Source organism: Pinus tabuliformis, chromosome J (assembly GCF_031772625.1).
Source record: "Pinus tabuliformis cultivar Carrire ecotype Pingquan chromosome J, CPIR1, whole genome shotgun sequence".
Taxonomy (NCBI): Eukaryota; Viridiplantae; Streptophyta; class Pinopsida; order Pinales; family Pinaceae; genus Pinus; species Pinus tabuliformis.
This window is the reverse complement of record NC_142295.1, coordinates 1635026987-1635050593: the sequence shown is the minus strand read 5'-3', so window position 1 is coordinate 1635050593 and position 23607 is coordinate 1635026987. Positions and strand designations below refer to the sequence as shown.

Here is a 23607-nt window from a genome sequence, read left to right as displayed (position 1 = left end):
AAGTGTCTACACAGAACTGCTTATCCCACTAAGGTGTGATAGCTACCTTAGAAACAAACAAAGTAAAGCTACTTTCGTTTTTCCTTTATGAAATATAGATGAGAGAAGAACAAAGAAGACCAACCTCTGTCTTGCGCTAATCTCCTAGTTTGATTCCTCTCTCTCTTGATAATCTTTCGCTACTTGTTCCCTTGCACGCCCAGCTTCACAGAGTACCTGTAAGATCACAGTAGCATAGCACTATACAAGAACATGGATCTATAATCATAAACAATCTAGGATCAGATGTAAATTGACCATACAAATGTAGAAAACATAAATGACACAAGAGTATGGAGGAAAAACTTGAATAGATTTTATTGATAAACAAGAAAGAGCCAAGGGAGTTACAACCAGTTGTTCTGACCCAACATCATCCTCTCAGCAAGGGAGCCCCTCTTCACCTCATACAAAGCTTAGATCACCCAACAATCTGATGTTGTCTCAAGAAACCAACAACAATTCCTTACAATATGCAAAATTCTAGCCTCTGAATCTCTGGGATGAGGGATCCATATATAGATATCTGTAAGGGAGATGAGTCAGCTTGTGATTTGATTAGTGTATTCCCTCTGATAGTTCTTGCTTCCACTTGGAGATTGATGATCTCTTACTCATCCTTGGTCGAATTCAGAGAGGCAAGTGTCACAGGAGAAGTTTTTGGAAGATTCCATGCCTCTCCACCTCGCGGAATGACACTGCCATTTGTCACTTCTCGCCCATCGCACCCAATAGAAGGGATTTTTGAAATGAAACGCACCCACACAGTGTATTTAGGTGAGATGCAACGCACATTGCCTATGGAGCAGCTGAAATGATCATGTTTTGACCAGTTCTGAGCAGTTTTTCATGGAGAACTTCTGGGAGAAGCTGTAATCAGTTAACCTTGTTCCTTTAGGGGTTAGAACAACACTTTTAGGGACTTAGGAGCCCTTGGTTTATGGACATTTCATGCTTGGGGTTGTAGTGCCCAAAAATGTCTATAACACATATGTGGGATAATTAACTACTGCAGAATTAAATGTCTCAGAATGATAGCATATGGGTTTACCGTATTGTGTCAACACTGCTCCCATGGCATAGTCACTGGCATCTGTTTCAATATCAAATGTTCTAGTACTAGTGCTCTACTAATCTTTTCTTTCAAGGTGTCGAAGGCTTTCTGATGTTTTCCTCCCCACTGAAACACCTTGTTTAATCCTGTCAAAGCATGTAAATGTGTTGCAATGAAGAAAAAGTTAGCAATAAACTTTCTCCAATATTGTGCTGCCCCCAGGAAGCTTCTAACTTCAATAATAGATTTTGGGTTTAGGCCAGTTTACAATGACTGCAACCTTAGAGGGATCTATCTTCAATTCACCACCCCCTACTATATGACCCAAATAATTCAAAGATGTTTTACCAAATTCACATTTTGAGAGTTTAACATAAAGTTTTTCTCCTTTTAAAACATCTAGAGTCTGCTTGACATGCTTTAAATGTTCCTCCCATGTTTTACTAAATATAAGAATGTCATCCAAATATACAATTACAAAATCATCAATGAATGGTCTAAGTACATCATTCATTACTCTCATGAAAGTAGTAGGAGCATTAGTTAAGCCAAAAGGCATAACCAACCACTCATAAAATCCCTGCTTTGTTTTGAAAGCAGTCTTCCATGCATCTTGCTCTACAACTCTGACCTGATGATGGCCACTATGTAAGTCCAACTTGGAAAAATAAACAACTTCTTTCAATTGATCCAGTAGATCATCTATGTGAGGAAGGAGATAACGATTTTTTATCGTTATCTTATTTCGTGCTCGGTAATCAATGCACATTCTCCATGAGCCATCTTTATTTCTCACCAAGACAATTGGAGACCCACATGGTGATGTGCTAGGTCTTATAAACCCTTTCTCGAGTAGCTCCTGTACCTGCTTCTTGATTTATGCATTCTCTAAAGCGGACAACTTGTACATTCCGATGTTAAGCAATGGAGCATCTTGCTGCAAATTAATATCATGTACTATTTCCTTTTGGGGTGGCAGACTTTTAGGTTCTTGGAATAGTATATCATATTCTAAAACAACTTTTTCTAAATCAGCCTGTTGTTTAGCATTACAACCCTCAAATATTTTGGTTTTATCAGGTTTCTTTTCCTTTACAACCATCAGTAAAAATTGCTTGCATGAATTTACAATTCTTTTCATCTTCCCTGAGTTTATGAGAGTATAATTATTTTTGAGTTTGTGAGCTCTTATAGTATATTCGATTCCATCTTTAACTAGTTGATACTTGTTTTCTGCTCTATAGAAAATTTCTTTCCTATCATACAAGTAAGGACTTCCTAAAACAATTCCACATATATCCAAAGGAACTATATCTAACTCAACCTCATCTACAAATGCTGACCCAAACGAAAACTTAAGTTTGCATTGTCTAGTCACTTGTAGTTGTGCTTTATCACATAACCAACCTAATGGATATGGCTTCTTGTGAGGTGTAGTTAGTAATCCCAACTTCTTTACAATTGCTTCAATTTACTTGTGAGCCACTATCAAACAAAGTATCAATCTTTTGATGCTTGGAAATAACTTGAATATGAAAAAGCTCATGTCTTTTCCTCTCATTTTCTTCATTATCAATAGATTGTGCAGAATTACTAGTAGATTCTTCAGAATTTTTACCTTTTATACCGATGGTTGCAATGGTTGTTTCAGCTCCTGAGTCTGACCCCGAATCTCTTTGAATAGCTACAGCATTATTCTTCTTCTTGCCCTCGAACTTCTTAGGTCTCAGCTCCGGATGCAAAATCCAGCAGTGTTCATCATCATTCCCATCCTTTTTACAGTGAATGCATGAAGACTTTGTATTTTGTACAGCATTGGCCTTCCTCTCTTTCCATTTCTGTTTTCTTTTCTCCTTGTTCTTGCTTGCTGTGGGTTTGGATGATCCCCCAACTTCTGGGACCACATTCTTACCTCTAGCCTCTAAATGAGTAGCTTGAACAGAGACTTCATTTATGCTAGTAGGGTTAAACATGAGAATGGTATGTCTTAAATAACTTTGTAGACCACCTATATACTTCAACAGAGTTTCAGGTGAGTCTAAAGAAATGCCTAGAATCAATCCTCTTTTTCTAAATTCTTGAGTATACCCTTGTACACTTTGCCCTTTTAATTATCGAAGAGTTTTCCAGCTCATCATGGCTTGTTTCATATAAGCTAGTGGATAGAATTGTTTTTTAATTGCAGAAACAAACTCACTCCAGACAGATAGAATTTTACCATGTTTCTTCATGTCAGCTTGTGTTCGACCTTCCCACCATACCAAAGCAGTTCCTCCAAGGCGTAGGTTGGCCAACTGAATCTTACTTTTGTCTAAGTCAATATTCTGCACCCTACAATACATATCAATCTGTCTAATCTAATCATCTAGATTCTCTGCATTCAACTCTCCATCATAGATAGGCAAATCAAATTTAACATCTAATTTAATCAAAGATGTCCTCTTCTTATTTTCAGGACTATTAGGAGGTGTGAGAAAGTTTTCCTCTTTCCCTTTTCCTTTAGAGTGGTCATGGAGGACATATTCTTCTTCTCCTTTATCTTTGGAGTGTGATGAATTTGCATCTCTACCTTTCTTAAACTCCCTATACATATCCTCTACCATGGACCTCATGGCCAGGAAACTATCTATGAACTAGGGATCTGATTCCAAGGGACTTCTTCTGACATTTTCTTCTTAGAATAGACTCTTCCACTTCCAATTTCAAGGTTAGCTTCAACCAGTTCTTCGTCTCCTAATTTAAGCTTTGACCTAGTTAGCATTCAACAATAAAATCCAACACAAGCTTGTCTAACCTTAACAACCTAGAGCTCTGATACCACTTGATCTAAAATCACTCGTGAATGATCTTAGTTAATTAATGAAGTTATTACAAACTTATGTGTTGAGGTGTGCCTATGTTATTGTTGGGTTTTGTTATATTCTTTCCACGACTAGCCCACGTAATTAACCCGGGGTTAGAGGGGCGGAGGTCTTAGGGGGTTTAAGGGGTACCTATAACCCCAATTTATGGGTTCCGGGGTAGCACCCTGGAAAATTTTGGTTTTGGACCCTATGTTAGGTTAGGTAGACCCACCTATGGTTTTGTGCATGATTTTCGCACATGTTTTTTTGGATGCGATGGTTTTTGGTCCATGGTTTTGGACATGATGGTTTTCGGTCCATGGTATTAGATGCTTCGGCATGTATAAATATGTATTATAACATTGAATGGAACATGATTGAAAATCAAGCTAGTAGTCCTGGTTTTGGAATCCAGTGGAAAATCTCTGTGTATATGTGTTTTATGTGTTATGCTCTCGCATTGTTTATTTTCTGTGTTTTAGAATTTGTATGCAGGTCATTTTTGCATGGGGTTAAAACCTACATTTGGTATCAGAGCAATTTTGGCTTCAAGGGAACGCCTTTGTTGCTGAGGGGTTTCGCTCGGGCCTGTGGTAGACCCTGTTCAGGGGAGATCTATGAGATTGATTCTGGTGGTGAAAGAAGATGGTGAGGAGTGGAAAGATAAAGATCGAGAAATTTAATGGTCAAAGTTTTGAGTTGTGGAAACTCAAGATGGAGGATTTGTTGGTGGATAAAGATCAGTGGATCGAAGTAGATTCGGGTACTAAACCAACGAGAGTGTAAGATGAAGAATGGAAGAAGTTGGATCGGAAGGCAAAGAGCATAATACAATTGTGTGTCTCAGATTCAGTATTGTTGAATGTATCAGGGGAAGCTACAGTGAAGGCTTTATGGGACAAGTTAGGGACTTTGTACCATTCTAAGTCTCTAGTGAATAAACTGTTCCTGTGGAAAAAGCTGTATAACCTGAGGATGAAATATGAAGACTTGGTGACAGAGCATCTAAACGCATTTAATACTATGGTAAGTCAGTTAGCATCTGTTGATATTAAAATTTCAGATGAAGATAAGTGCATCAGTTTGTTGTGTTCTCTACCAGATTTGTGGGATAGTCTGGTTATTGCAATAGGTAGCAATGCAACTACCTTGCAGTTTGATGAAATAGTCTCATCCTTGTTGATAGAGGAGACGAGACAGAAAAATATGGAGAGCCAGAATTGTGATGCCTTGTCTGTACGAGGACAATCCCATAATAGAAACAAAAATAATTCATCGAGTGGAAGATCTAAATCTAGAGGGAGATATAAATCTCCAGGAAAACCTGTAAAGGTGGTGTGCTGGAAATGCGGAAAGGAAGGGCACTACAAAAGGGACTATAAATCTAAACCTCCTCATAAAGGAAAGGGATCTGATGATGCTCCTTCTACAGAGGCGAAAACCACCTCAGATGAAGGTGGGGATGTGTACTTGGCTTCTTCAAGTACACATGTAGATCATGAGGCATGGTTGATTGACTCAGGTGCATCCTTTCACTTCACTCCCCATAGAGAGTGGTTCAGTGAGTATGAGAAATACGATCGTGGTGATGTCTTCTTAGGGGATGTTAGGAAGGCTAGAATCATTGGTCGTGGCAAAGTAAAGTTGAAGTTGCAAGGTGGAAGGGTTAGAACACTTCCAGGTGTTCTACATATTCCTGCATTGACCAGAAATCTGATTTCTGTAAGCAATCTGGATGATGCAGGTGTAAAAACAGTGTTCAAGAAGGATACCTGCAAAATGGTTCAGGGAGCATTGGTATTGATGCGAGGAGTTCGAATTGAAACTCTTTACAAGCAGCAAGGTAGCACTATTATTAATGGGTGCAACAGTTCTGTGATTCCAGAAAGTGGAGCAGAAAATCTAGTGGTCTCTGGAGAGAAGACCATGTTGTGGCATCAAAGGCTTGGACATATTGGAGAGAAGGGCCTTCGAATACTTCATGGTAAAGGTATGGTAGAAGGTATGAGTAATAACTCTCTTGATTTTGATTTCTGTGAAAATTGTGTATATGGGAAGCAGAATCGAGTGAGTTTCCCCTTTGGTAGTAAGAGGGAGAAATAGATATTAGAACTTCTGCACAGTGATGTATGTGGACCTGTGAAGGTTCCATCACTGGGTAAGTTTGTGTACTATGTATCATTTATAGATGACTTCTCAAGGAATCAAAAGGTAATGGTGGAGAGTTTTGCAGCAAGGAATTTGAATAATTCTGTAAGAAGTGTGGTATAGCACGATAGAAGACTACTCCATATACACTTAAACAAAATGGAGTTGCAGAAAGAATGAATAAGACGTTGATGGAAAGGGCAAGAAGCATGCTCAGTGGTGCTGGGTTGGGACAGGAATTCTGGTCAGAGGCGGTGGATACTGCATGTTACCTGGTCAACAGGTCACCTTCATCAGCGTTGGAGGATAAGACTCCACAAGAGGTATGGACTGGTAAGAAACCCTCTCTTTCACATCTAAGGGTATTTGGATGTGATGCATATGTACATGTTCCAAAGGAGAAACGAACCAAGTTGGATAGTAAATGTGAAAAGTGCTTCTTTAATGGGTATAAGGATGGTTTAAAGGGTTATAAGCTTTGGAACCCAGTTACAAGGAAGGTTGTGTACAACCAAGATGTGGTGTTTATGGAGGTAAAATATGTTATTAAACATGAATTCCAATCAAAGGAACCTGAGAAGATAGAGTTTGAGCTTAAGGAGGAAGAATCAGACTCTACAGTAGAAGAGGAATCAGAAGATGAAGAGCCACAAACTCCGAGTGTGAGAAGATCAGTTCGAGAAAGAAGGAAACCAGAAAGGTATAGTCCATCTGCTTTTTGTTCAAATTTTGCTTTATCTATTACTGACGATGATCCCAGAACTGTGAAGGAAGCAGTAGATTCAGAGGATGGAAAACTCTGGAAAGAGGCCATGGTTGAAGAAATGGCATCTTTACACAAAAATGAGGCTTGGGATCTGGTGGAATTGTCGGCTGGAAGGAAACCCATTGCAGGAAATGAGTGTTTAAGAAGAAGACAAATGCAGAAGGAAAGGTGGAGAAATACAAAGCTCGGTTGGTAGCAAAAGGTTATTCCCAGGTGCCGGGAATTGATTTTGGTGATATTTTTTCTCCTGTTGCCAAGGAAACTTCTATTAGATTACTTTTATATGTTGTTGCTGCTTTTGATTTTGACATAGAATAGATGGATGTAAAGACAACATTTCTTCATGGGGATCTGGAAGAGGAAATATACATGAAGCAACCTGAAGGCTTTGCGGTGAAGGGTAAGAAAGAACTAGTATGCAAGTTAAAGAAGTCTTTGTATGGGTTAAAACAATCACCAAGGATGTGGTAACAGAAATTTGATACATTTATACGAGGACTTGGCTTAACCAGAAGCAAAGCAGATCATTGTGTGTATTTTAAATTAATTGGTGACCATGTTATTTATCTGGCCTTGTATGTGGATGAAATGTTTCTGGTTGGAGATGACAAAGAAATTATCCAGGATTTGAAGACCCAATTGTCGTCCAAATTTGACATGAAAGATCTTGGTGCTACAAACTATATTTTGGGCATGGAAATTAAAAGAGATCAGGCAAAGAGGAAGCTCTGGTTAAACCAGAGGAAATATGTTGAGACAATACTGTAGAGGTTTAATATTGAGGATAGTAAACCGGTGAAGGTTCCTATTCTTGTAGGTGTGAGGTTATCTGCTAAATAGTGTCCCAAGACACAAGAAGAGGAAGAGGACATGTCTTGTGTTCCATATGCAAGTGCATTCGGTAGCCTAATGTATGCAATGGTCTGTACTAGACCAGACATTGCACAAGCAGTGGGAGTATTGAGCAGGTTTATGTCAAAACCAGGAAAGGAGCATTGGACAACAGTGAAGAGGGTTTTCAGGTATTTGTGTGGCACTAGTGATTATGGTTTGTGCTACCAAGGAAGACCAGGATTGGACAGAGTGTTGGATATTCGTGGCTTTGTTGATGCAGACTAGGCTGGAGATCTAGATCAGAGAAGATCTACAAGTGGGTATGTGTTTAACCTATTTGGATGTGCAGTCAGTTGGATGAGTAAGAAACAATCTGTAGTGGCTATATCAACTACAAAAGCATAATACATGGCAGCCACTCATGCAAGCAAGGAAGCAATTTGGTTGTAGAGATTGTGTTCAAGTATGGGGTTAGTACAAGGAGCTATAAGGATAGACTGTGACAGCCAAAGTGCAATTTTCTTGGCAAAGAACCCCGCATATCATTCAAAGACAAAGCACATTGATGTTTAGTATCACTTTGTGAGGGATATGATAGAAGACAAAAAGGTGTTGTTGGTAAATGTGGACACGTTGAAGAATACTGCAGATGCATTGATAAAATTTGTGAGCTTTGAGAAGTTCTCTTGGTGTAGAGAGACAATGGGCATTTCAGGGATGGAAAAATGACTAAGCTCTCTTGTGGCCCCCCTCTGGAAAGAAAAAAACAAGTGGGAGAATGTTGGATTGTGTTATATTCTTTCCACGACTAGCCCACATAGTTAACCGGGGGTTAGAGGGAGGGAGGTCTCAGGGGGTTTGAGGAGTACCCGTAACCACACTTTATAGGGCAGACCCACCTATGGTTTTGTGCATGATTTTCACACATGTTTTTTGGACACGATGGTTTTCGGTCCATGGTATTGGATGCTTCGACATGTATAAATATGTATTATAACATTGAAAGGAACCTAATGAAAAATCAAGCTGGTAGTCCCAGTTTTGGGATCCAGTGGAAAATCTCTATGTATATGTGTTTTATGTGTTATGCTCTCGCATTGTTTATTTTCTGTGTTTTAGAATTCATATGCAAGTAATTTCTGTACGGGGTTAAAACCTACAGTTATCTTATACAATGGATCGATAAGATTGTGAAATACACAGACATTGAAGCAGTAAGAGAAACGAAATAAGAAAACACATAAACACAACAAGTTTAATAAGGAGTTCACCCAATCCTCTCAGGCTACGTCTCCTGGTCCAGCCTTTAGTGGTGGCCTTTCTATTGTGTCTTAAAAAGCAGATTTTTTACAACAGTGAGCTCAATTTGAGTCTCACTCAACAGATGATGATTAGTAGGATTGTACTTGGATTCCCCAAGTCTCTAGAGTAAACAAACTCTCCTTACTAAATCTCGACCTCAACTGGTCACAATGGTATGAGTCTAATGTGAGACTCAATACCTGACAGGGTTACTCAGAGGAGTTTGCTTGAACCTCTCAAGCCTTCTCTGGAGTTCACAGACTCTCGGACTCTCTTTGTCTCTGTCTGGCTCAATGTTGCCTTTGCTCTACAGGTCATCTCGGCTTTTCTCTGTTATTTGCAATTCACTTCTCCTAGCCTCTCAGATCTCGGCTTCTTCTCTGCCTTTTGCTTATCTTTCTCTCTATTAGTTCATGGCTTAAAGCTAATCCACTTCCTGACAGTTCGTTTCTGCTTCCCGGCTGTCTGGATCTCCTGCCTCTGTCTGTTGGAATTTCCCCTTCTCTACGTCATCATCACTGTATAACGCTTCACAGAGAGGTGGCCACTTGTTTCCTCATGAACTGAGTGTCAATTCTCTTTGAACAATTGTTATTTCCGTTGCTCCAAGATTGCCTGTGAAACTGATTCCTCTGCCAACTCATCGGTCATGCCAGATCTCAAATCTTATCTGCCTCAGCCTATTTCCCCGTCGAATCCGGTCATCCATCGGATTGTTTCTCTGTCGTTTATCTGGAGCCTCCAGATCCTACGATCTCCATACATATTGGGTGGGTAAGTAGCATGCCTTTTACCCATACGATGTGAGTGGTTTTCTCTCTCATCCGTCGGACGCATGTCACCCATTGTATGGCATCGGGCGAGACTCAGTCAAACCCACTTACCACTTGAAGCCCTTTCAATATCCTGTTGGTTTTAGCGCGGGGCCTACCTCTGATGGAATCAGCGAATTTCGTACGGTTTTATGCTTTCCTCAGGACCGAGCACTTAGGGGCTTTCCTTCACTGAGGGGAATGCCCTGCGATACACCATTAGCGCGCCCTTTCGATATCCTGTCGGTTTTAGCACGAGGCCCGCCTCTGACGGAATCAGCGAATTCCATACAGTTTAATGCTTTCCTTGGGACCGAGAGCTTAGGGGCTTTCCTTCACTGAGGGGGACACCCTGTGATACGCGATTAGCACTTTAGCGCTAATTGCATATCAGAAACTACCTCTGTTTTTGGATTTGACCTCCCATTTGTCAATTTGTGCTAGCGTGCGGTTACCATGGGCCAACGGTCTGCACGCTTTGACTGAGGGTCCTCGTTGCTCCGTGCTGATCACAAGTTTCCATTGTTTACAGGTTATTTCTGATAAGCTCACCATCCATAAGACTTTGAAACTTTGGCATGGGTTTTACAGAGTTCATGAAACTTTTAAGAGTATTTAAGGATCCGATTTGGATCAACTATTCCTGCTCATCTTAGTGCATCACAAGGTCAGCCTGACCCACCCTTGGAGGGTAGTAATTTATGGGAGGAATATGCACAGATGAGAAGGGAAACCTTATGAAAATAAAAATGAACTCATTTTGCAGGTTATGCAACAAGGTAGAGACATTTTAATACCACCACAATGAGTGTCAATCTCAAGGCGGTGGGCACTGATGACAAACTACAACTGCTTAAACAATCAGGGGAGAGGTTGGCCATAAGGAAAGATAGACCAAGATAGAAAACTTAGATCATAAGTGAATAAAGATGAATACTAATCCCACAGATCTTTAGCCCATCCAAGAACTTCTCATCGTTAAGGATAATGAGATCTAGGTTCTCAAGAATAAGTTGAATATCCCTACAATATAACCTGTGCAGATAGTTATGAGAATTCACAATCAATATAAATTGGGGTCCATTACGGGGCCCCTCACTGTAACGGAAGTTTGGTTGCATTGTAAATGCATTTGTTTTTATAATCCTAAACAAAGGCTGAAACAAGCTTCCTAGAGTGGGGCTTTGGCCAACAACAATCCTAAACAAAGGCTGAGACAAGCTTCCTAGAGTGGGCCTTTGGCCAACAAATTTATGTATGTTTTGTTCATTTTTGTTTTCGTGGGAGTAGTTTTGACAGTACGAAAGGTGAGGAGTTTTCCAAAAAACTAGTAACGAAATATTAAGATAGGGATTCTAAATATAGACACTGTACTTTTGTTCATACAAAAAATAGTGATTTGTTGTTGGAGATAGAGTGTTAACCCTAAAGCCGAAGAAACAAAAAAACACCTATACGAAGCCATGTGAAATTGGTTGTTGTTAGTGAGATTCAATACCTGATCGATATGTTACAGAAATGGCATAAGGGGTAGGGGAAGGGGAAGGGTTCCATGTCATATCGACATCTAGTCCACTATTACACAGCCATACAACAAGCCTAATGGCAGATATATTGGAGCAAATAATTGCACTATTAATAGAGTAAGAGTGAATAAAAAAAAGGAAACGCAAGCAAGAAGAAAAGCATGAGAAACTGAACCTAGTATAAATAAATACTTGGTGCCTTTAAGAGCACTCCAGTCATTTTGAAAGTCATCATTATCATTGAAGCAATAATGAATGACTTACACTTGGAATGCGTTGTGCACAAAATGCTATTTGTGTGCCCACACTAGTAACTTGTCATTTTTTTTAGTTGTTTATATGATATGAAATTATAGACGAATTTATGCATTCAAGTTAGTTTTTAATCTAAACTTACAATTTACATGTCACAGGCATGATCCAGGATTGTGATATCTGAAACTTTGTATGATAACCAAAGAGGATATCAAGGGCAATGGAATCTAACAAAAACTAGCCTAGTTTCAATTATCTTCCACCAACAATCTTAGTATCAATAAGGAACTTGGAGGTGTAGTAGTAGGTTAGTTAAACTTTCCAATTGATTACTAGTCCTTTTCCATAAGCAAGCATGATGCTGATTGACACAAGTCATTTTTGCAATCTTAAACGAAAATTATCCAACAAAGCTTACATAAATATTAAATACAAGTGAGTTAGATATCATACAAGCATGGAGCTTGTATGAATCCCAAGGACTTATTAATCTATGTAGTGAAACAACAACCTTTAAACCAAAAGATCATGTGCATCAAACTCTATATGCAATTGCAAACTTTGTACCAGGAATGTTACTATTGTATAAAATGCACGTAGTTTGGTTTCCTGCAACTAACAACTATTTATATCTCGTAAGTTGAAATTTCATCAACATCCCAGGGGAATTTACAATTGCTAAATTTGCAATTGCTTTTCAATAAACAAACATTACATGCTAGAATTCACAATTCATTTTTGTATTCCCTCGTACCTCTTTCAACAAACTAACTAGTGTGCCATGAACCACAACAGAAAAAAATCCAACTTACAATTCTGAAGACATTATGAGTATCATGACATTCTGAGTATCATTCCATCATGCTTAGATTTTGTACATCTATTCGACATGAAGTTGTGTTGAACTACAAGATCCCACCTCACTCCTTGATCCCAAAGTTCAAATTGAGGATGCATACACCAAAAGGCTTCCAAGTTTGCTCCAGATTCCTAAAGTTGCACTCTCAATATACCATATGAAAACAAGGCTATGAACAATAGGAAAGCCTCATCACCATTTCTACCTAGATAGGTCACTGGTGTATGCATCATGCTTTATGAAAGAAAACACTAAAACATCGAGAATGATGTTATTGAGCAAACTGGTCTGCCTCTTTCCTCCAAGATAACGTTGTTATCCTGACTCTGCCTTGTAATTTAATGTCACACAATTTCAACAAATTTCATGAAAAGGCACCAAAAAAAAGCGAGTACCATGGCAGGAAGACGCCCCACCATAAGTCATATGAACACAATGATCAACAGAACTGATATTGTAACATAACTGAATTCAGAACATTCAACTTCAATCATGTATGAACTGCACCCATCCAAGTATGTCCGACCAGGAAAGGGAAGGGAGTGCCGAGATTTCAATGCTTGATCTTTCTTTCCCTTTGATTATTTTTGCATATTAGATTCAGAACCGGTCAACTCTCTTCCAACAATAAGGGATGTAGAACAAGACTTGGATGAAGAATAGGCCGGGCTACTCAACGCTTTACCTATAGGGACTTCATTTATTGGATGGGGACTAGTCATCTTATAGATTTCTGGAAAACTAATTTTTTAAATAATTTGGATCTAGACATCTTGCTCATTCGAGAAGGTTGTTTGACTATAATGGTAGATGTGTCGATCCTGTGAGTAACCAAAAATTCAGCAAAGCTCTCAAGGGTTGCTTAGGTTGTACTGGTATAAGGTTCCAAGGAATTATTTGGTAAAATGGCCTTATTTGTGACCTTATCTCTGTAGTCCAACTTTAGGTCATCACATGGAAAAGGCTCTTCTTGGCTTGGATTGCTATATTTTTTTACAGCAATAGATAGATGGAAAAATGGATGCGATAAAATTGGTTGATGGAAAAAAGAGGGATGCTATAGAAATGGACATAATTATCATCAAAATGGCGGCAAAAAGTTGTCTGGACAAAGGGTATAATCTGTCAGTATTTTGAGAAGCAGGATTGGCAGCCAATTGTCCTACAACATCCACTTGTTCCACAATCTGATCCTTCAAATTCTGTTCTAAAATCACATCTACATATTGCGGTTCACTACTTAGCTGACCTAAATATTGAGAATCGTCGCCAAATTGATCTACAAATTGTGGGTCATTACCAAGCTGAACTAAAGATTGTGGATATTTGGCAAACGACAAATTTTCATAATACATGGAATAGTAACAGTAAGGAGTCGATAGTGATTTAGCCTAGGTACATAGCGCCATGCTACCAACAACTCAACATCCTCTTTAAGACATGTGTAATACATGAAGAAATGAACTGTTGGATGGATTATCCCTGTGGGCCCATGATCTTAGCACTTGTCCATCTTGCCATAACCCAACACCATAATCCGACATGTACAATGGAAAAAAGAAAACAGTCTATTACTATGGCACGTCTAGTTACTTTGCAAAAGCACAGATTGAGAAATTGGTGTTCAACAAGGAAGGCTCGAAGTTGGTGTTTGATGAGGAAGACACCCTAAAGTGATTATAAGCAGTTCCTCCTCATCTTTGAATCAGTAAAACTATCTGATGGAGGGTAACTTGTTTCCGGATAACCTTAAAAGTGAGGGCTGAGTCATACTTTTCCTCTTTCGAGAATAGGGGAAGACATCCATATAGAATGAAAAAGAATACAATAAGAATACCTTATTTAAGCAAGCAAGGGAAACAATTTTGAGGGGCCAAACTCTAGAACTATGGGGACGACCTGCTGTTGAAATCTTAAAATGTTTCTAGTTCTTGCAACCAATGAGACAAAAGTAGATGTCCACCTGTGAAGATTTTGGAGGAATTGCAGAAAGTGAAGGTCAAGGAAAATGTGCTTAGAATGTCGAGTAATGGAGATGTTCCCTTTACACATGCCAATCTCAATGTCACCCTTGCAGACATGGAGTTTCACAAGCCCACCAAATAACTTCATGGAATGGTAATTGAACTATTACAATGTACCTGACAGGATCCCACAAACCGAATAGAAGGTAAGCTAACTTCTTCATATAGTTTACATATTTATATGACACAGTGGCAATACCTACTGGAATTTGTTACGTTCAACGAGATTCATGCAAACTACCGGATCTGGAATTCAATATTTGATCCTATTTTGTATTATATGCTTGAAGAAAGAAAATGCCTGGAATTCAATATTTGATCCTATTTTGTATTATATGCTTAATGAAAGAAAATGCCATTAAAAGGGGAGCAATCACTTTTTTGTATTGTATACTAATTTCTGTTGTGAATTAATTTCACTTATGTTTTGTGCCTTTTTGAGCAAGTCCTTGAGGCGTTGTAAACTGATCCCTTTAGGCTCCGGTGACGCCTATGGTAAAGAGTGGCCTCTGTATTGGGTTGGTCTACAGCCAAAGCAGAACATTTGAGAAAGAGGAAAGAAAGGGCGTTGAGAAAAACAATAACGCATAAGAACAAAGGTAACATACCATCTGCCCAATGAGATAGAACGGGTTCGACATTCAGATCAAAAGGGGTTGCGTAATTGATTGATCGACATCACATCAGAAAACACCAATCGTCATACGTGAAGTTTTATCTGTAATCCTCCCCATCTGCGTATTCATCCCAGTTTGTTTGTTATCGATGTGGAGATTCAGGGGAGTATTTTGGCAGCTAAGTGAGTGGTTCGATGTCTGGAGGGTTCTCTCATTAACTTTAAAACAACCACGCAAAACAATGACACATAAGAACAAAGGTAATAGGTAAGAACAATGTAACAGAAGTAAGAACAACACTAACAACAACTAAGAACAATGCTAATAACAACGCTGATAGATTCAGTGGCTTACCTTGATGTTGGAGAAGTTACCAAGGTAACTTTGACCTCGTAGAGGAACCGAGGTAAGAGTCGAGAGGTAAGAGCGTAGAGCTCATATGTCCCCTCCAGTGATGTCATAGATTGCCAATGTCATAAATGGCCAGATGTCACAAATGGCCAGATGTCACAGGTGGTAATAGATTGCCAATATCGGAAATGGCCAGATGTCACATGTGGTAAACCATGGCAAGATGATTTATGTCGGTCTAACACTGTGCTTACTTTACCTTATAATTTAAAGACCAGATAACATTTAGTATCGTGAATTAATGCTAGCATTAGTTTGCAGTTTTCGAAATGTTTAGAAATATGAATCGTACATTCATTCGACATAATAACCATGGTTATGGCCTCCCCACCTCGGAAAGAGGCCAAATAAGATGGCCAAAAATTCTATTGCTCTTCGGAAATAAGTCGATAGAAAAAACTGTGAAAAAACCTAGATAAAACATTCGAAAACTTAGATATCATTTTTGGGATTCAACTGCGTTAAGTAAGTCATTCACGTATGACCATTTCCATGAGAGGTAGTCGTAACTGACTAATTTCTCATGATTTTTGAATAGTTCACTTAGCACTCATTGCATCGGGTGATGCTCACAGTTCATGAGGCACAATACTTGCTAAGGTTTTGCAAATGGGGTAGCAAGCTAAGTGGGCTTGATTGTGGGAAAAAACTCCACAGTTAAGCGCGCTTGAGCCAGAGGAGTTATGGGATGGGTGACCTCCTGGGAAGTCCTGGTTACCGGGTGCAAGCCTCGAAAGTGATGATTGATGCTATGTGATTCATTTCACTAGTTTCAATCCCACTTCTTCACCCCTGTGAGCATCACCCGATGCAATGAGTGCTAAGTGAACTATTCAAAAATCATGAGAAATTAGTCAGTTACGACTACCTCTCATGGAAATGGTCATACGTGAATGACTTACTTAACGCAGTTGAATCCAAAAATGATATATAATATAATGCATTGCGTAAACCCCCATACTTAAAATTCAAAAAGAGTGAAGGGATCTCTAAATGAATGGTTCATGAGGCACAATACTTGCTAAGGTTTTGCAAATGGGGTAGCAAGCTAAGTGGGCTTGATTGTGGAAAAAACTCCACAGTTAAGCGCGCTTGAGCCAGAGGCGATCTGGGATGGGTGACCTCCCGGGAAGTCCTGGTTACCGGGTACAAGCCCCGGAAGTGATGATTGACGCTATGTGATTCATTTCACTAGTTTCAATCCCACTTCTTCAAGCCCCGGAAGTGATGATTGACGCTATGTGATTCATTTCACTAGTTTCAATCCCACTTCTTCACCCTGTTTGCACTAAGTGAACTATTCCACTTGAACCGTGCGTATGTACTTGCCACCCCGATTACTATAAAACTCCAATATATAATTATATAATAAACAATTTCATCCAATAATGAAGAGAGGCCATCTTCATTCAAATTTCTTTATTTAATTTGTATATGAATTTTGTACAATAATTTTGGATGCGTAATGCGATGTAGAAAAAGGGAAATTACAGGATCTGCCATGAAGACACCTCAAATTTCACAAAAGATTATGTAGAGGTTCTGTAAAAAATATTATCGAGGTTCTAAAGTGGAGTGGACGGACTAGCAGTGTCGTTGCGTACACATGGAGTATCCCAGAAGAAAACGACTGGACCGTCATCATAGGTATCGAGAGAGTGGGGAATTGGGGGAAGAGAGGGTACGTTTACAATGCCTTCCAATATCTGCAGCACTTCACTCATTGACGGCCTCGCTTCTTCGTCGTCCTGAATGCACCATCCTGCCACTGTGGCAGCCCTCTCCACTTGTTCCGCGTCTGCATCGTTCAACAATTCCTTGTCCAATACCTCCATGCCGTTTCCGTTGCTGATGTGAGTTGCAGCCCAAGCCGGAAAGAACAGTTCGGACGATTCAGAGACCTTGTCCATGTTTCTTTGCCCCGCAATTATTTCAAGCAACGTTATTCCGAACCTGTAGACGTCGGCCTTCACAGTGATCGGCAGACCTGAGAGCCACTCGGGGGCCAAGTACCCTCTCGTTCCTCTCATGGTCGTCAGAACCTTACTATACTCTCTGCCGAGGAGCTTCGCCATTCCAAAATCGGCCACCTTCGGGCAGAAATTGGAATCGAGGAGGATATTTTCGGGCTTGATGTCGCAGTGAATAATGCGGTCCTTGCACTTCTCGTGCAGGTAAACAATTCCCCGGGCAGTTCCCACTGCGATGCTGAAACGCGTTTTCCAGTTCAACAACTTGTGCTGTTCATTATTTCTCTGGGATTTCTTGAATAGGAAGGAGCTGAGGCTGCCATTAGGCATGTATTCGTACACCAACAGTCTTTGGGAGCCCTCTGTACAAAACCCAAGAAGCCTAACCAAATTCACATGCTGGGCTACTCCGATGGTACTCACCTCCATGCAAAATTGCTTTTCTCCTTGGCTCACGCTCTCCAACTTCTTAACTGCCACCGGAGAGCCATCTGCTAAAGTCCCTTTGAAGACGGAGCCGAAACCCCCACCTCCCAGACGCTCAGAAAATTTCTTCGTTGCATTCTGCAACGCTCTGTAAGTGAATAAAGTTAGCCCGACGGTGACATATTCTGTGGAAAGCAAAATGGAACGCTTCCAAAACCAGATAAACAACAACACAAACGCCAAAATAGCAAGCAGGCCACCTACGACACCGCCCACCACGCCTGCGAGTTTGGTCTTCTTGTTGGAATTGACGGAATGAGGCACATCAGCGGCATCTAACCGCAGAAACAGAGAGATCCCGTTGGAAGTATCGTACAGATTTAGTAATTCACTGAACCACATTACACACCTCTGCGAAGTGCCGTTAATGTAAGCGTATGCGGTGCAGGAGCAATTGCTGAGACAGGCTTCCTGGCACCGGTTTTGGCCTTTGTATTCAACCCCGTGAGAGGGCACAGATGTGCCACTTATTTCTACAAACCCGTCGGTGCTGCTCTGGTTTCTCGCATGACTGCATCGCAACGGCGTCTTCCGAACGCAGCCGCTTGACCACTGCTGAGATTTCCATTCTTGGCTGTCTCTGGGGATAAAACCCGGCACGCAGTTGCAGGACTGAACATTGTTATTATTGCACGATCCGTAAGGTCCGCATATGGCATAAACCTCGCATTGAGTGAGGGGCCGTTGCCAGCCTATTATCCATTCTTTATTTTCCAGCAACACCTCCGTTCGAACTTGTCCTGACTTATCCATAAAGATACGGTATTCCGTCGGTAGAGTTGAAGTAAAATACATGGACGAACCGTTTCTAAAATATGTGAAATATGTGAAATACATGGAGTCGGGAACATGTGCTGAAAGTGGTGTCATTATTCCAAAGACCGCTGTGCCAATATGTGGTGTCATTATTCCACATAAGCACGAACTGGACGGCTCCATTTGGATCCATCCGCACGGTGAAGGGTCCAGGACTCGGGTCCCAAGAGCTCCTCCACGCAGACAGCCTCTGGCTATTGCTAAACTTCATGCCTCCCAACCATGTATTTTGCGGATAGTCAAAGCTCTGCCAAATGATTTGAGTGTTATTCTTGGCACTCACAACAACCAAGTTACCAGAATCCGTTATCACAGCAGAAGAAGGCTTATTCCCGTTCCCCTTGGAAGACCAAATGGTGGATCTTCCATAAGACAAAAGGAGACTCCCTTCGTCTGTGAGATTAAGAACGCTGGACGAGTTCTCCAGCGGTTGCTGCACGTTGGCCACCCAAACGACTGTCTGCTGTGAAGCCTGGGCATACCAAATTCCTACATACCATTTTTCAACATTGTTGTGGTTGAGATTGAAAAATCCAAAATTAAAGATACCGCCTTTAGAAATCCTGGTCTGATTACCAGTGAGAGAAGAGCCCAACACTATTCTGTCGGAAGCTGCATTTTTCGCATTGGCAGGTTTTATATGAAGAAGCAGCAACACAAGCAGGAGAAAAAAACAAGACAGAATCTGTGGAAATTGCTCTCTCATATTTTTTTCACTGATCCCCATTCTAAAATCAATAATCACTGAGCTACCCTGCTGCCACACCATAGTCTCAACCCCATTATAACGTGTTCATGAGTCCGGTCTGTTCAACTTGAACGAGTCCATACGGTATATCCCATTATAACGTTTTCAATGATTGCGAGTTGGCTTTTGAATTTTGAAGGTCATTCTAACGTGTGTGATACTTTATCATAATAATGGGGTATACCATTACAATGTGACGTTCATGATTGCGGTTTGGCTTTTCAATTGTCAAGCCTCCATGACTATGGTTCGGTCTTTCTTCAACTTGAACGACTGGATATGGTGTACTCAATTATAATTTGTTCACGATTGCTATTCGGAATTATGATAAAAAAAACTAAATCGTTCGGTCTTTTTTGAAGTTGAACGACTGGAATATGGTGTCAAAACAGCAATTATAATTGCAAGTTGACGTTTCTGCTATTCGGTTTTCATGATCCAAAAAAAAAACCATTTTAACTGCAACAAATCGATTTAATCAAGGAGGGTCTTCGCATTTAGACAACTCCTTTTAGGAAGGTATTGCATTAATTTAAAAATAATAATAATAATAATAATAATAAAAATAAAATAATAGAAATTAATAAATGAATCAAAAGAGGAACAAAAGAACTAAGAAGAGAGGGCGGGGATCCAACAACTGCTAAATGTTAACTTAAATTTGTTTAGTTTTTAAAATATTTTACTCATTTATTTTGAAGGTCATTCTAACGTGTTTGATACTTTATCATAATAATGGGGTATACCATTACAATGTGACGTTCATGATTGCGGTTTGGCTTTTCAATTGTCAAGACTCCATGACTATGGTTCGGTCTTTCTTCAACTTGAACGACTGGATATGGTGTACTCAATTATAACTTGTTCACGATTGCTATTCGGTGTTTGAATTTGTGTATTAAAATTCAACAGGGCTATACTAATCTATACTAATCTTGAGTACTGACTATGGGTTGATATTAAGTTTATGACGTACCTCTCAAAGTTTGTTTAAGATTTAAATTATACATTTGTTTTTTTAAATCAATGATCAATGAGCAACCTTTGATACAGTATAAACTTGACCGGTATACCACCATTATAGGTACGTGTTCGTGATTGCAATTTGGCTTTTGAAACCTTTGAATGTCTCATCGACTTGAAAGAATCTATACGGTATACCTACACCAATGGTGGACTGACTGCCGTCCGGCCTTTCATTGTATACCTACACCAGTTCTTTGAATGTTGGGTGTTGCGTTTGAACGAGTCAATACGGTATAGCTACACCAATGGCGGACCGACTTGTGTCCAGACTTTGAATGCTATCTATCCCGCTTGAACGACTCGATATAGTATACCTAGACTAATGACGGACTGAGGGAAGACTATTTCAAACATTTAATATTTCAAAAGTTATTCCAGGTTGACAAAATATTCACATTAAAGTCCAATTGGTCAAGGATTAATTAAAAACTATTTTAATTAAGAAATATATATTTTATGACAGCTGTATAACTGTGTACCTCTCCATCATTGTTAAATCAAAATCTTCTAGGCTACTAACTCTATCAAGTTGTCTCACAAGCCTCGTAAACGTGTAATTGGCAAGCTGGATTCCAGGGTTCCACTCTTAAACTCTCAAATCGCGGATCTCCCGAATCCAATTACTGGACAACATTCCAAGTTCTGGCATAACTTCACCAGAAAACCACTCTCATGAAAATGAGGGATCCTTCCTGTTAAAAATGGAAGATGAAACTTATATTCTGAAACTAACAGCTCATAGGTGAGCAAGATGCACCTAGAGACTGCTCAAACAAAACGCTCTATACAATTAACCATAAATCATAGATCCCTAAAACAAGGGATTTTTCTTTTCCATCAATGTGATATATGCATTCTGAGGCTTCAAATTCATCCACCTCTCTTCTTCCTACATCAATATCCCTGTCATCTCTTCAAAGGTGGGATATTTCTCCCTCGCTATCATCCCTGTAATGAACATTTTATAATGATTAGTAATACCATTTAAGGTAATTGTGACAAGATCAACATGGGACACTTTCTCTCCTATATCACTAAACTTGTCTCTCAGTTCTTTGATCCGAGAGATGAATGCAGCAACTGATTCATTCTACTCCATTCTTATAGAGAGAATCTTACTCTTCAGAAACAACAGGTGATTTGTATTATTTATCTCATACAGATCCTTGAGAGTCACCTAAATATCATTGGCAGTTTTGCACTCTCTTATGTGAGGGATGATGCAGTGTTTCACTAAAATTTTCAACAACACCCTCGCTTTGTTCTCCCTCTTCTCCCAATCCTAAATTGCTACAACTGCTCCAGCTCTGACTGTAGTCGGTTTCACTTCATCCCCATTTGCAATTGCCCACGCACTCGAACCCTCAAGCAGTGTCTGCAATTTGAACTTCCAATTTGTGTAGTTCGACCCATCAAGATTATTTCTCTCATTCAGGTACGCTTCTGTAATATGGTTATTCATCGTGATAGGATCGATCTATGGATCCACCATAGAATCCACAATCTCCAGTAATCGATAGAGATGCTTTCAATGATAAAAAAAAAACACACAGGAGAAATCTTACTACGATCTTGGCCAACAACAAAATTGGATACACTAAGATCAGATCAAGTGACTAAGATATGTGGTTGGATGAAAGTCCATAACAGAAAACATATCAAAACATCTAAGTATCTCGACATCTTCACATCTAAAACAAACTCCATCGAAGCTTAAAAAAAACAATATCCATGACAGCAATGCCAGGAACAACACCTCTTTGTGGTCCCAATCTCGATTTCACCCCACCAACATTCAGTGTTACCCAATCTACGCAATCTGAACTTTAATGATTTCAAGCCGGAAGATAAATCAATTGAACCAATGTAATACGATGCCGAGCGATTTCAATATCAAAGGATATTTGCCAATGATGTTGGGAAAGACAACAAACTATGCCAACGACTGCATGAACAAACTCTGGAATGACCTTGGGACCTATGTGATCAACGATCTCTGGAACCTGGGGTGATCAACAATCCTTGGAATGGTATGACTATCGAGAAAGAAATCATCGAGGTTACAACAACGTGAGACCGGAAGAACAACACACCGATTGAGGATCAAAAATGCACCAGTGCGCAATTCAGAGGTCAAGTTCGTAATGATAGCTCATGCTGACTGGAATGCGTGTAAGGAAAGGCCAATCAGTGCATGAATGAGCCCTCAAACCCGTGATGACCCCAGACCAATTCTCTGTTGACCAACGCATAAATGAGGGAAAAATTATGCACTTCTCCAACTCTGCATGCGAGAAAAAATACGCCTCTCTCCAGCCACCAAGGCTCCACGCTTGAACCACCAAGGATCTTCAATTTTCCATCCACCATGGCTCATGAAACAATCAGCTGCCAGGGCTCTCAAATTAACCAGCCACCAAGACTCCACGCTTCAACCACCAAGGATCTTCAAATGTCCATCCACCATGGATCATGACACAATTATCCACCAGGGCTCTCAAATTAACCAGCCACCAAGGCTCCACTGTTGCCACTAAGGCTCTCCAACCACCAAGGCTTCACTGCTTCCACAAAGGCTCTCCAACCACCAAGGCTCTCAATTCTGCCACTAAGGCACTCTAGCCACCAAGGCTATCAATTTTTCCACTAAGGCACTCAATTCTGCCACCAAGTCTCACTTGCTCCGATACCATGTTAAAAATGGAAGATGAAACTTATATTTTGAAACTAGCAGCCCACAGGTGAGCAAGCTACACCTGGAGACTGCTCAAGCAGAACTCTCTATACAATTAATCATAAAAATCAGAAATATATAAGTTTACATCATTTTAGGGAGATTAGAACTTACTCCTAGAAAATAGGAACTAATCGTAATCTAGGACACACGCACAACTGTGAAACAAACTCTCTCCAATAATACATATTGGGATTCTATGGGGCACAATAATAACAATATAGGGACTACATGGGCACAACAATAACAATAAGGGGGTTACACTAACAATAAAAGTAAGGGGATACACTAGTATTATAGGGACCTAACAACACACCCTTTCCAGCAATTGCGCTTA

At 40.0% G+C, this 23607-nt stretch overlaps 1 protein-coding gene and 1 pseudogene across 1 annotated transcript; both read right to left on the bottom strand.

Moving 5' to 3' along the window:
* Positions 1-16914: 16914 nt before the first annotated feature.
* LOC149233775 (G-type lectin S-receptor-like serine/threonine-protein kinase At2g19130 pseudogene) lies at positions 16915-18789 on the bottom strand (annotated as a pseudogene).
* Positions 18790-18796: 7 nt separating this feature from the next.
* On the bottom strand, positions 18797-19594 carry LOC149233774 (S-locus-specific glycoprotein S6-like; the record flags this gene model as incomplete). The annotated part of the gene is made up of 1 exon (XM_089382291.1): positions 18797-19594. A coding segment is annotated over exon 1 (735 nt), but the record flags the coding sequence as incomplete, so codon positions are not given.
* Between the last annotated feature and the right edge of the window lie 4013 nt (positions 19595-23607).